This window comes from Montipora foliosa, chromosome 6 (assembly GCF_036669935.1).
Source record: "Montipora foliosa isolate CH-2021 chromosome 6, ASM3666993v2, whole genome shotgun sequence".
In the NCBI taxonomy this organism is placed as follows: Eukaryota; Metazoa; Cnidaria; class Anthozoa; order Scleractinia; family Acroporidae; genus Montipora; species Montipora foliosa.
The window spans coordinates 6,788,980-6,801,479 of NC_090874.1; the positions used below are offsets into that span (position 1 = coordinate 6,788,980).

General features: G+C 38.1%; 4 protein-coding genes across 16 annotated transcripts in view; 2 read left to right on the forward strand and 2 right to left on the reverse strand.

Moving 5' to 3' along the window:
• The window catches only part of LOC138006519 (uncharacterized), a 76,147-nt gene that overhangs the window by 22,553 nt on the left and 41,094 nt on the right, over positions 1 to 12,500 (forward strand). For 2 of the 4 annotated variants that reach the window (XR_011123907.1, XM_068852890.1), the window contains exon 7: positions 271 to 1,037. The exons of the other annotated variants lie outside the window; for them this stretch is intronic. Coding sequence is in view for 1 of the 2 variants with exons in the window: in XM_068852890.1 (XP_068708991.1) it covers positions 271 to 314 (44 nt within the window). In the remaining variant the exon portion in view is untranslated. Of the gene's footprint in view, positions 1 to 270; positions 1,038 to 12,500 lie in introns of those variants that run through there. 4 annotated transcript variants of the gene reach the window in all.
• Positions 656 to 12,500, reverse strand: part of LOC138006522 (uncharacterized) — a 29,534-nt gene continuing 17,689 nt past the window's right edge. For all 5 annotated transcript variants that reach the window (XM_068852899.1, XM_068852900.1, XM_068852903.1 and 2 more), the window contains 2 exons: positions 3,433 to 3,507; positions 656 to 3,087 (listed from right to left, as the gene is read on the reverse strand). The gene's annotated coding sequence lies outside the window, so the exon portion shown is untranslated. The remainder of the gene's footprint in view (positions 3,088 to 3,432; positions 3,508 to 12,500) is intronic.
• On the forward strand, positions 3,569 to 10,670 carry LOC138006523 (uncharacterized). Its single transcript, XM_068852908.1, has 8 exons — positions 3,569 to 6,285; positions 6,659 to 6,872; positions 7,019 to 7,556; positions 8,110 to 8,323; positions 8,758 to 9,009; positions 9,344 to 9,515; positions 10,047 to 10,195; positions 10,305 to 10,670. The coding sequence occupies exons 1-8, from the start codon at positions 6,177 to 6,179 to the stop codon at positions 10,508 to 10,510; spliced, it is 1,854 nt and encodes a 617-aa protein (XP_068709009.1). The 5' UTR covers positions 3,569 to 6,176; the 3' UTR covers positions 10,511 to 10,670.
• LOC138006521 (uncharacterized) overlaps positions 7,819 to 12,500 on the reverse strand; it is a 6,068-nt gene continuing 1,386 nt past the window's right edge. Inside the window, exons 3-9 of one of the 6 annotated variants that reach the window (XM_068852894.1) lie at positions 12,283 to 12,500; positions 11,793 to 11,846; positions 10,875 to 11,033; positions 10,681 to 10,775; positions 9,635 to 9,671; positions 8,712 to 8,775; positions 7,819 to 8,254 (exon numbers count right to left, since the gene is read on the reverse strand). The exon at positions 12,283 to 12,500 is cut by the window's right edge and continues 328 nt beyond it. The gene's annotated coding sequence lies outside the window, so the exon portion shown is untranslated. Of the gene's footprint in view, positions 8,255 to 8,711; positions 8,776 to 9,634; positions 9,672 to 10,680; positions 11,034 to 11,792; positions 11,847 to 12,282 lie in introns of all 6 variants that reach the window. The other 5 variants (XM_068852895.1, XM_068852898.1, XM_068852893.1 and 2 more) reach the window with 5 other exon arrangements.

A 12,500-nucleotide genomic window follows, 5' to 3' on the forward strand; every position in this document is an offset into this window, starting at 1 on the left:
TTTTTGCAACCACGGTATCGCGAAGTCACGGGTTCAAATCCTGTTGAAGTCCTGAATTTTTCAGGCTTCTCTACGCAATTGCAAAAATTGCGTTCACAACTGCGAAAATCATAGCTTCACTTGCCTTTTTTATTGACCAGCCCCTGAAAAAAATAAGAAAATGGCATTAAAACCATTGTTGCCACTGCCCACGCCTGAAGAAGGAAACAAAAATAGGAAAAAGAGACAATTTAATAACCAGGCAAATTTTTTTTTGCATTCATTTTGTAGGTCATACAGTTGCTGAAAGCAAGCAAGACTCAAACAATTTCTGACGAGGATTTCAAGCTACAGCTACAGCTATAACATTTTTCTTCGTTTACAAGGCTCATTGCAGTCATGAAGGAACAATGTTTCCCACAATTCAAGTCTCTAGTAGTGAGTTTGAGGTTTTCTTCATGGCTCGGACCAGGATGATCTTCTCATGAATTCGTTCTCGTGGTCACGTAAACTCATAGTGAGCAAACGCACCCGAACAAAAATAATTAAGTTTTGCTAGCAAACACCTTTGCCGGACAACTGTAAAATCTAAACATTTGGAGAAGATAAGCGACTATAGAAGAATGATTACGGAATGCACAACACTTTTTCTATGCCAAGAACAGTGAAATCACCATTTTTTTCTATTGCTTGTTTTTATTGTCATTTCCAAATTTAACATGTGCTTAAAATCAAAAGTACCTCCACACAAGACAGCATTTTTGCTGTAAAAACAAGTTTTAACACTAAGATCCTACAAATATATCTTTAAGCAAATTCTCCCTCCTTAGAAATAGACTTCCGTAGCTCCCAGTACGGACATTAACAAGCAATGTTTAGTCCATCACTAATATATTTCAAATTAAATTTTCACCTTCTTTTCTTTTGGAGGGGAGGGGGTTGTTATTTTTGTTTTATTTATTTGTTTTTGTTTTGTGTTTGTTGGAGCTTCGCTGTAATCTTAATGTACTGCACAAAATTTACTCTAACCAGGCGACACACATAACATGAAACAAAACGTCGGTATTGGATCCTGCAAGACCGTGTGGGCACAAGTCACAAACTGGACAAGCTGTGGACAGGGGAGGTTGAACAAAGAAAAACGATTTGGGATTAAATGTGTCAAAACCTCTTATTGGGCTAAGCAGAACTAGCATGTCTTCCTAATTGCGAGCAGTAATTCACCGCATCAAGCCTTAAGACAAACTAATTAAGCCATGAGCAGTGCATTTCACCGCTCGAATGGCTGCCTAGCAGCTTCTTTGAACCTGTAAATTCTCGTCTGAGAGAACCATAATTAAATCCCTAGAGTCCGTCAGTGAAATCACTGGCGAAAAAAAAAACCAAACAAACAAACAAAAATGCGTGTTCTAATTACCATAGGAAAGGCAAAGACACTCACAATAAATACATTTACGAGATCCAGCTCAAAAATTTTCCGTTCCTGAGAAAGTCTCTCCCCCTTCCACAATTTGTCACACACATACTGCAATGCCAGGAGCCCATTACATGGGCTCCTGGCTGGTCGTGCGTCAACTTTGGTTAACTTTTTAAAGTGCTACTACGACCAAAAAAACAATTCTTCTTGGATTTGAAAACTATGTTAACTAAACACTAAGTGACTCAAGTATACTATGAATAAGTAATCACATGATTTTTCTTCTGCAATTTGGAATAAATAGCACTAAGACTACAAATTGCACTCGCCCTACGGGCTCATGCAATAGGTCTTTTGCAACAAACGATCACATGGTACAAAATCCGCCATGCTGGAGGGAAAGCTCATTATTATTCCCCCACTGCACTGGGACATTAAAACAAAGGCAAGTCACGCTTGACTGGTTCAGGTCTCTTTATTTTAATGTCCCAGTGGGGGAATAATAATGAGCTTGCCCTCCAGCATAGCGCATTTTGTACCATGTGATCGTTTGCTGCAAAAGGCCTATTTTGGTCGTCTTTGACTACAAATTGCACTCGCTTTACGGGCTCATTCAATTTTGGTCGTCTTTGAAAAAATTTACTCGTGCTTATTTATTCCAAACTGCACTCGAAATCATGTGATTACCTATACAAAAATTGAAGCTAAATTATCTCTAAACAATGCATGGTTACCCCCAATTTTCTTTTTGGATACCAAGATAATTTTTTAAGATCAACTTTCTCTCCATAATTTTAAACCGCGCAAAAATATTCCTGTATTATTAGTAAGCATCACCGATAGGAAACCCGAGTATCTCGATATGCGCAGAACGTATCCGCAATAACAATAGTAGACACCGTCCTTAATTCAGCCGCGTACATACGTATTGTATTCTTAAACCAGTGAGTCTGACGAAAAAAAAGACAACGATTTTTTGATCATAGTAGCACTTAAATAGTCACGTAAAAACGAAATTTCGAAACGAGTAACAAGGGGCCAACTATCCCTTTCCTTATTCAATCTGAGGCCTCTTTCTCCAAGGCCCGTCAGTTACAGGTCCCGAAAAGCCGTTTTTTCTTTCTCAAATTTACACTGAAGATAAAAGTATTTAACAATTTAAAATTCAGACAATTTAAATGACAACAAACCAAAGAGAGCAAGCTGTTTTTTTTTAAGAACCGTTCTACTTTCCTTGTAGTTCCACAAAGTGAACGGGACTTTTAAGAAACGAGCCCATAGTTCTTTAAATGAATAAAAGCTGTCCAGTCTTCACCACTGGAGTGTACATGTACTACTGCCTTTGACACTTAATTTTTCACTATAACCTTTTGCTGCAACGTGTTCCTGCCTTACTTAGTTGGAAATATACTTCAAAACTACTTCAACAAAAATGGTAAAAAGGTCAAAATTTCATCTCAAGGTTAACGTTCTTAGGATCAAATACCAGTTTCAATTTGTCAATCTGGTTTTTTACATAATATTTCACCGATCTCCAGTCTTTCTGCTGAAGGGTACAGCCGGTTCTTAAAATGCACTTTTCGCAATCAATTTTTCCTGGAACATGTCTCTGCCTTATCCAGTGGGAGAGATATCTAAATATAGCTTCCTTTTCATTTCATCTGTTGAGCACTTTGTTTGAGTAGTAGGCTCTGCCGAAAATAAAGTAATTTATGTTAATCCATGTTTTTAGATATGAAGGATCTCATTGTATGTGTTTGTAAAAGCCAAAAAAACCAAATAAAAATGAACGTGGCGGTTGGTAACGAAAACGGAAACAGTAGTAAAACGGGCTTGATGCTTTTTGTGGAAGGAAGTACCCTGCGAGCAGAGTTTCTTCTGATCTTCCAAGAAAAATCAGGAAAAGGAAGACCGAAAAGAGACTACTCGCAGGGTAGGAAGAATGTACCGGGTTACGGAAAATATACGAGTCCAGGTTAACTTTAAATCGATGTAATTCACAAAATTGCAAGAATTATAATTAAGCAAGGACTTACTCTTAGTTTTAAACACAATTCCTTCTCGCTAGTCCGAACTTTATCTCCTGAGAGAGACCATTCTTTTTCTTTCCTCTATGTCAATTGGAAGAAAACAATATCAAAATGAGCTACACGATAAAATAATATTATTAATAGTATAATGGAAACTTTATTTGTCTTTGAATACAGTTGTAAATCTCTCTAAGTATAGGTAATTAACAACTGGCTACTTGAAATTGAGTGATACACTTGTATACTGTATTTACAAATGAATCAACTAAAAAAAAGGTTTTATTAAGTCTGTGCTATCCCAAATATTATATTTCAACGACTAAAGATAAAATATGCCTCTCTAATGGCTAGATTTATTTTGTTTTTTACGTATTTTATTATATAGTGTTGTTGCTTTTTCTCAATGACAATGTGATTCATCATTTCTAAAAGAACGTAGAGCATTCGTTGGAGAAAACACCAAGGGAGCTCATGGAAAGGTTTACAAATTTAACACATCTGTAATTACTTCTCATGTCTTTGACGAAGTTCATGTATTTTCCTTTTTTGCGCACTGCAGTGTTTTAAAGTGCCACTGCGACGAAATTTTTCGAATTAATTGTTTTTGCATTTTCTGAATCTATAAGTGGTGCTTACTCACCTGTCCAAGCCGTTTTGTCCAACAAGCCCGGGAAGATGGATTTTTTTACGGTTTTTTCCGGAATGTTTTCGTCCGCCATTATTGAATCATGTTCCTGCAACCCCATAAGGCCTTGCTGCTTTGTGACGTCATACTCCTAACCAACTAGGCGCGCATGGTGAATTTTCTTATAACATCTCTATGTAGTTTGCAGTTAATTGGTTTTGCAACGTGAATCTAGCGCTTTATTAGAGTCGAATAATGCCTGATCGTTGTGTAGTACACGGCTGTAGCAACAGATCAAATGTGAAAGCAGGTATTTCTGCTCACTTCAGTCCAACAATTAAAAGTGAGCGAGATAAGTGGTTGCGATTCGTGCGCACTCATCGCGCGAACTTCAACCCGACTGGAAAGTTTGTGGTGTGTTCTGTCCACTTTGCGGAGGAATGCTTTTCAAGGGCGATCCACATGGAAGGCTGTAGTCGTCGCCTTATTCCTGGCTCAGTTCCCACAATATGGAAGATCGAGCCAGAGAAACCATCTAATTCCAAACGACAACACCGCAAGGTAAGCCTTGTTTATCTTATGTACACTGGGACAAGCTTCAGTATCGTGTTAGCCATGAAGTTTTCGTTTGCGTAGAAGTATCCTATATTTTTATTCCCAGACATCTCTGTGATTTGTAAAGATCTTTTCAAGTAACTCATCAAGACAGTTCACTGGTATTGTTCATATCGCTGCGCTATTGGATTTTAGTTTTTTATCTTTTCTGTTTATTACAATCACGAGCATTCGGTCTTGAATGTGGCGCGCTCGGAAGATGCTGGTTTACCGAAGAGACTTTCAATGGTTTCCAAAGTTTTCAAATAAATTACTGTTACTCTTTTCATAAACAAACACAGCTTTCTTTATCTACTTTCCCTATAGATCATAAATGAATTGTTACAGTCTTCACAGTCGCCGGAAGCTAAATCACCAGAAGCTGGCCATTCGGTAATTTAATGGGTTTTTAGATGTATGTTAATCAGGCGCCCTTCAAGTTACGTACCCTGGTAATTGCTTTTCTTTTTGCTGGATAGAGACAAAGTTGTGAGTGAAACTCGTTTTTGTTAGAACATTTTGCTGTGTACATGTTCCGTTGACCTAAAACAAGATCAAAAGTCCCGTTTCCATATCTGTTTGAATAATATAGCAGTGTAAACTTTCCTAAGCGTGGTAATCAACGCACATTTTCTGTCTTTTTAACTTATAGCGAATCGCGTTTATTCTTGTTTGGTTTCTAGTTAACCCCAAATGAAGTACCGGTCTCTTTAAATTCAGGAGATGAAGAGTTATGCTGCCTCAGCGAGGTAATAATGGCAGTATCGCCTTTCCTCTTTTACTTAGTAACTGAAATGAAGAATATTATGACACTGATGTTTGTACTTGCCTTTCAGCCAATACCAAATTCTACTTCAAGCGCGGTAATAATCTTAGTAACAGTATTCTAGAATACATTATTGTTATAGTGACGCCTGTGCTTGCATTTTAGTTAACTTTCTCAAGCTCCCTAAATGATACACTGGAAGAGTCAAGTCAGTCCCAGAGCGAGGTAATAATCGTACCTTTTGTACTTAGTAACAGTATTTTAGAATATTTTTAATAGTCACGCCTGTGCTTGCTTTTCAGATAACTCTCTCAAGCTCCCCAAATGATAAACCGGAAGAGTCAAGTCAGTCCAAGAGCAAGGTACCTTCTGAATCGTTTTGCTCTCGCAAGTGGTATCTTGAATCTAACAAATATAACACTAATAACTAACCGATAATAAGGAAAAACTCGGTTTAACATCGTAGATGGTCACTCAATTTCGGAAGCATGTACATAACTTATGTGGCCTCCATCGGGGACGCACACAAAATTGCTAGTTCCCCTAGATCCTGCTTGTCCACGATCAAGGCAGTTATTGCGAGTTATCGCTTCCTTCTTTCTCTGCTCTGTTAATCCTGTGGGACAAAATGTTAGACTACTGTTATTGAATTCATTGATGCATTTGCTCTTTATACTTTGAAACTAGGAGGATTTGAAAAACACCTGTAGTAACTGTGATCTTCTCAGGAAGCAAAAGAAAAAATTGCGAAGGCAACTGAACGCAATGGAGTCCAAACTGGAAGGTTTACGCCAAAAAATGTATGCAAATCAGAATGAGTGGGTAAAAACATTTGAGAGTATCAGTTGTTCACCTCCAGCAATGACCTCAACAGGTAAAATATAGAAAATTCTGGCATTTATTCGTCATGCTTGACTGCATGATTTTTATTGCAACAATTATGTAACTAAACAAAAGAAAACAATGGAAACTGTGTCTAACGCTCTCGTCACTATTTCACTGCTCGATGATCTCTTTTACTGTTCTGACAAAAGCAAACTACCTCACAATGGACCAAAACGAAACATGACATTTGTTAGAGGCGGTTTACTGCAACCGTAATGCAACAATTCAATTGATGATTAGTTAGAACGCTTCATGTGCATATGCTGGACAGCAATGTATACAGTTAAGACAATGATGCCAGGACAAACGAAAATTATTTTTAAGAACACATAACAAGCCAAATAAAATGTTCCTATCGACAGAAACCCACGGAAACGCTGAAGGCTTCACACAGAAAGACGAACCAAATGTAACTCCGATGGACGACGTTAATATGGAAGAGTCAGATGAGGAACGGGACGAGGAAGGCAATGAAGAAGTACGCTATGAGGATTCACCCTGGACTCCAGAGGAAGTGGATCAGGCATACACCAAGGAAGGAGATGATGATGACAGCCAAAAAAGTACAAAACCAAGGTAGTAAGAAACTATTTAGGGTAAATGAATTATTTACGGGGATAATGAAATTACCTGTACTCTAAATGTCTAGCAACTGTATTTTCAAGTAAAATGCAACTGCTTAATCAAATGAAAAGTAACAGAAATATTCCTTACTTTTGTAGGTTGAGTTGCGATGGGAAAAATGTTAGAGAAGAACCAAAGGCAATCGTATTCCTGTCAAAAATTCTTCTCCTTTTCCAGTACTGCCATCTTTGTTTTGCAACAAATCCCACCTTAACTGTGCTTCAGACAGGGACCATGTTGACTATCGAGTCAAGCTGTAGCAGTTGTAAAGGCCTGTTTAAATGGGACAGTCAGCCTCACATGCTTGGAAAGTTCCCTGCTGGAAATTTGCTCTTGAGTTTCGCCATCCTGTGTGCAGGGGCGTCAATCAACAAAGTTCTCCTGGTTTTCAGGCATTTGGGTCTGCTTGTATACCGTCCACCAGCATATTACTACCATCAGAGGCACCTCCTTTTCCCAACCATTGTTAAGTATTGGCGCACATACCAAGCGAAGATTTTGCAGTCATTAAAAGGAAAAGAGGTCACGCTAGCAGGTGATGGCAGACACGATAGCATGGGCCACTCGGCAAAATATGGGACATATACAATTTTCTGCTGCACTGTGGGTCTGATAATCCACATTGTTCTACTACAGGTAATTGGAACTGAACATGCACTTAAAAAAAACGTGTACTCCTGTAATGGCTCTTAGTGGGAGGCGCAGGGCCTAATGATGATTGTTCTGAGCAGAAGGGGAGACCAGCAGAAGTGTACATGTATTGTGTTGTTGGGGATCATGATACTTAATCCCGTGGCATACAATGATGGCTGGGGTTTTTTCCTGCATTTTACTTTTAGGAAGAAGGGCAGTGCAATATTTACAGTGCCTTTATTCTTCGAGAACGGGGACAGGTTCATGAATTTACAACATTTATTTATAGCTATTGCCTCATAAAGCATCAACAGTACATGTATATACTAATCAGAAGCATATCTGATACTATTCAGTTGCATATAATACCACAATTTAACTAAAGAAAACAATATATTGCCAGCCTCTGTACCATTGACAACACTTATTTTATTGTATAAACTCTACATGTAGATGCTTTCTGCAGTACAACTAATTTACTCAGAATAGATTAACTTAAGGTAAAAGCATTACTTTGCACAAAAAAGGTACAAAAAGTTATTGTTGTTATCACCAGGCAAATGAGGCCGGTAGCAGCTCGAAAATGGAATTCCTTGGTCATCAAAAAGCTTTTGCATTTTTGCTTGGTACTGGATTGATTGTCAAGTCCTTTATCTCTGACCGCCACACATCGATTACTAAGTGGATGAGAGAGGAGTGTCCTAGGAAATGCAAAGAGTTAGGAAAGCCAGTTATTGATCACTTCTTCGATTTGTGGCACATCAGCAAAAGTAATCAAATAATATATTCTTTACTTTAGTATGTAGATAACTTGAGTTCCATTTTCACATGTTATGGGTACTTTATTTCTATGATTGGCAAGTATAGTTATAAGGCTCTTAGCTTGGTGTTTTTAAACATCTAAGGGGAATTGAAAAGAGTGAAAACAATTTTCAGACACTTGTGTCATAATGTGACTTTTAGCTACAGGTGTATTGTCTGAAGTTATACACTGTAATGTCTACGGCTTCCCTAATTTGCATACTGTCAAATGCTTTCACACATCTCTGGAACTAAAACAGATACTTGAAAATGTGAAAAAAAATTCTGTTTGATACTCCTAAACTGCAAAGGGTCAACATTTTATCATAGCAGGAAAGACATGACATAACACCTCACCTACAGTAAATATTGAATGCTGAACATTTTGCACTTTGTGTTGCAGAGATCCAAAAGGTCCTCTCTAAATTAAGCAAAGAGAAAGGCTGTGAAATAATTGGGAGATGGCGGAAAGCCTGTGTGCGGCACTACTATTGGGCAGTGACCTCCACTCAACCAAAGTTAGGCGAAGTCATACTTGCCAAATTCAAGGCTTTTCTCTCCCATATAATCAACAAACACAAGGATCTCCCCAGCCAGTTGTTTAGCAAATGTGCACATGGCCCAATAACCAGCCCACGTGTATGGTTGACCAATGGTAGGCATATATATATACATAAAAGCATTGCTCTTGTTTGCCCAGCTGAACTGTCACATTGTTACAGGCCCTAATTCCATTGATTTCTCTTTGTTTAGTTTGACTAATGTACTTCTTACTACTACTACTAATAATATTGTTACATGTAAATGTTATTTCACAGTGAGTGAAAATGGCTCCGACCAAGGTGGCAACATACATACAACAAACAAAAACATATCAATCAAAATTAATCTAATACTTTCTACTAGTGTGCGTCCAGTTGCCAAAGTTGGCCTGCATGTATCATTGAGTATCGGCTTTATTTAAAAGGTGGCAAATCTTACACCAACAGGTTCCCTTGCATATGAAAAGCTTTGTGAAGCACTAAGCAATGCAAACTTGCTAAAAGGAATTAAGCAGTCATCCCCAAATGCACAGACAAGTGCTCTTGAAGGCTACCATTCTGTGGTCAATCAATTTGCTCCGAAAATGCTGGCATACTCTTATCTGGGAATGCTTTGTAGGTAAGATTTTTCAGGGGATTCTATCTCTGCAACATTTTGAAAGCTACATGTAAACTCATCGGTATGCCTGCATTCTTAGCATGGTCAGTATGTGTGTATTTACGTGTACAAGTGCTTACCTTTTAAATTATCTTGTGAAAAATGTTTTGGTCCAACCTGAAATGGGAGTGTGAAATTTTGAGGTGAACCACATCGACCACATTTTTAAAACACTTAGATAACAGCAATCTAGTTACTGTAAACTCTTTGGCCCATTACTGAACATCCTATTATAAGTTGCATTACATTCATCCAGTTTGTCTTCCTTAGAAGTAATATTAATATTATTATTTTTAACCAGAACACCATGTGAGTGCTCAGCAGCTTGATTTTAAGAGGCAATATGGTCCAAGAGACACTTATGGCTAATCTGTTGGACACATCATTTCTTGATTTGTGACTGTTGTGATGCTGTTCAAATGTGCCTTACGTAGAAAACTTAACTAATATACTACAGCTACATGTATATAATGTGACACTTTTATTATCCAGGACGATCCTTGCTGCTATCCACTTTAACTTCAATCTAAAGAGGGAGAGCAAAGCTGATGCCCATGGGAAACCTAAGCTCAAGGTCACATATCCAAAATTCAAAGATGGTGAGGCAACAGTGAGAGAAATGAAAGTGGAACCGAACTATGGTAATCTAAAAGTAGCATATATGAGGCTACAAATATTTCAAGTCAAAATAGTACTTTCTTATTAAAAATTGTTAAGTACATGTTTCTTGCATTCTGTTTTTCTTTTCAGATTATGTTGCTGATATCTTTGAAACTCTGATGACCACAGCAAGACAAGACTTAAAGGCAGTAAAGGATGAAATCAATAATCAAATCCCTGAAGCCCTTCACAGTATGTTGACAGACAAGGAAAATAAAGAGGAAGCTAAAACTAAATATCGATCAAGACTACAAAAACAAACAGTCATATGTCCCCCAACATGTTCAGGTTTGTGACATAGCAACTAACCAAAGGATAAAATTACACATTACAAGATGGCATAGTGTGGATAATTATAACCTAATATCAATATCCACTGCAGGGCTTTCATCACTGAAAACTGCAAGTACTATGTAGTTGTCATTCCACCAGTTAAGTTTAATATAAGTTGTCAGTTTAAACATACCCAGTATATTACGTGCAAAGTAGCAGGCTGGCTAACAATGTTCCTTTTTCCTTCAGATGCTGAACTTCAAGTACTCCTTCAGGCTAACACATCACCTGGCCGCAGAACAAGAAATCACAAGTGTTCAAAGTGTGGTAAACCAATCAAGGGACATAAAAAAGGACAGTGTAGTGGCACACAAACATCATAAGTACCGGTATACATGAATACCCCCTGGTATTTATGACAGTAATAGGGGTTGTGCATGGTCTGTGTCTTTTTGCGGAGCAGTTCCAAATTCCTTCCCAGTCTCAAATTTGTAAACATCCAGGTTGGGGTCTTCTTTTAATCTGTGCTATCAGATACCTGACAGACTTGAAGACAAAAAAGCAACATCTTCAACCCTAGTATTCTCCAAGGGGTTATATTATCACCTAAAAATGTTAAGCAAATACACGTTCAAGCTACACTATTTTATGTTTTTAAGAATTAAGCTCTTGAGACTTCACAACTTTGTAAGGGATATGACTATGATGTAATCACAATTTTGTTTCAAAATGCCACGTAAACTAATGTGGCAATGACAACTAAATTTCTGAAGAATCACCTACATGTATGAGTATTGGACAGGAATTAAAGAGGTACAGTTTCCTGGTTCTCCTCCTCACTGGGGAGCGTATCGAGCTTTGAAAATTCTATGACCCTTCTAGGTCCTTGATCATGACCCTCCACGTTTCCATAACCTAAATTTGGCCATTTTTCTTTGAAAATTTTCTTGTATGTCTGCAACTTTTTTCCTGTTTCCTTAGTTTGCTGATGCAAAACTGCCCAAATTATTTTGTTTTCCATGACTTTCTACAACCCAAACTAAATTCCATGACTTTCCAGGCCTGGAAAAAGAAGATCCTGCTGTTGCCCCTCTTAAACTCAAATTTTTGGGGTATCCCACTGTCTCAGATTTTACCAGCTAACACCCCCAACTCCTTAGGATGAAAAGTAAGTGATTCTAGCATGGGATACTGGGGGCAAAATTTGAAATGAGAAATAAATAGCACACTTGCTTGTAAATCATGCACACCAATATCAGATCTGCCATGAGCGTATTATCCAGAGACTAAGGAATGAACACTTACAGAATTTGTGGGTGACTCCCCAGGGATTTGTTATCTCAGATCGCCTTCTGTTTCCTAACAAATCATAGCAATGTGTCAGATTTCAGTCTTTCCTAGGGTATCATTGGATAACTAGCCAAACTCATTGTTGCCAGGATGTAATAAGGACTGGCCACAAGGGAAACAGTGTGTTTTGTTTCCCCAAGACCCTCAATGTTCCCTGAGACGAAGCCAAGGAAAACATTGAGGTCAAGGGGAAACAAAACTCACTGTCTCCGAGGGGCCAGTCATCAAGTGTTTTGTTATACCTCCCGACTCAAAAATAGAAAAAAAAACTCCAAAAAAATGATTTCTTTGACACCATTGCATACACTGGCTCCATGCGCAAAATTGAGCAGGTAACAAAATATAGACAAATACTAAAGTTCCTTTGGCTTGTTCTAATGCATTCTACGTTTGTCTTGATCAGGAACAGCGTATTTCGTTGTAAATTACGCAAATACTTTCCTACCTAGCGATTGCGATTGAGGAGCGAGATGACGAAGATGGGTGACCCATTTTTGGCGCCTGGAGACACAAACTGTTGATATTTTCCCTTTTGTTAATCTGCATGATATGTTCTTGCAACTATAAATCCCTTTTCTTGAATAATAGATGCCATCTCCAATGAGAAACTTTGTCCAACTTTAATGGCTTTTTAACATCAGGCTGACTGGTACACAAATTTCC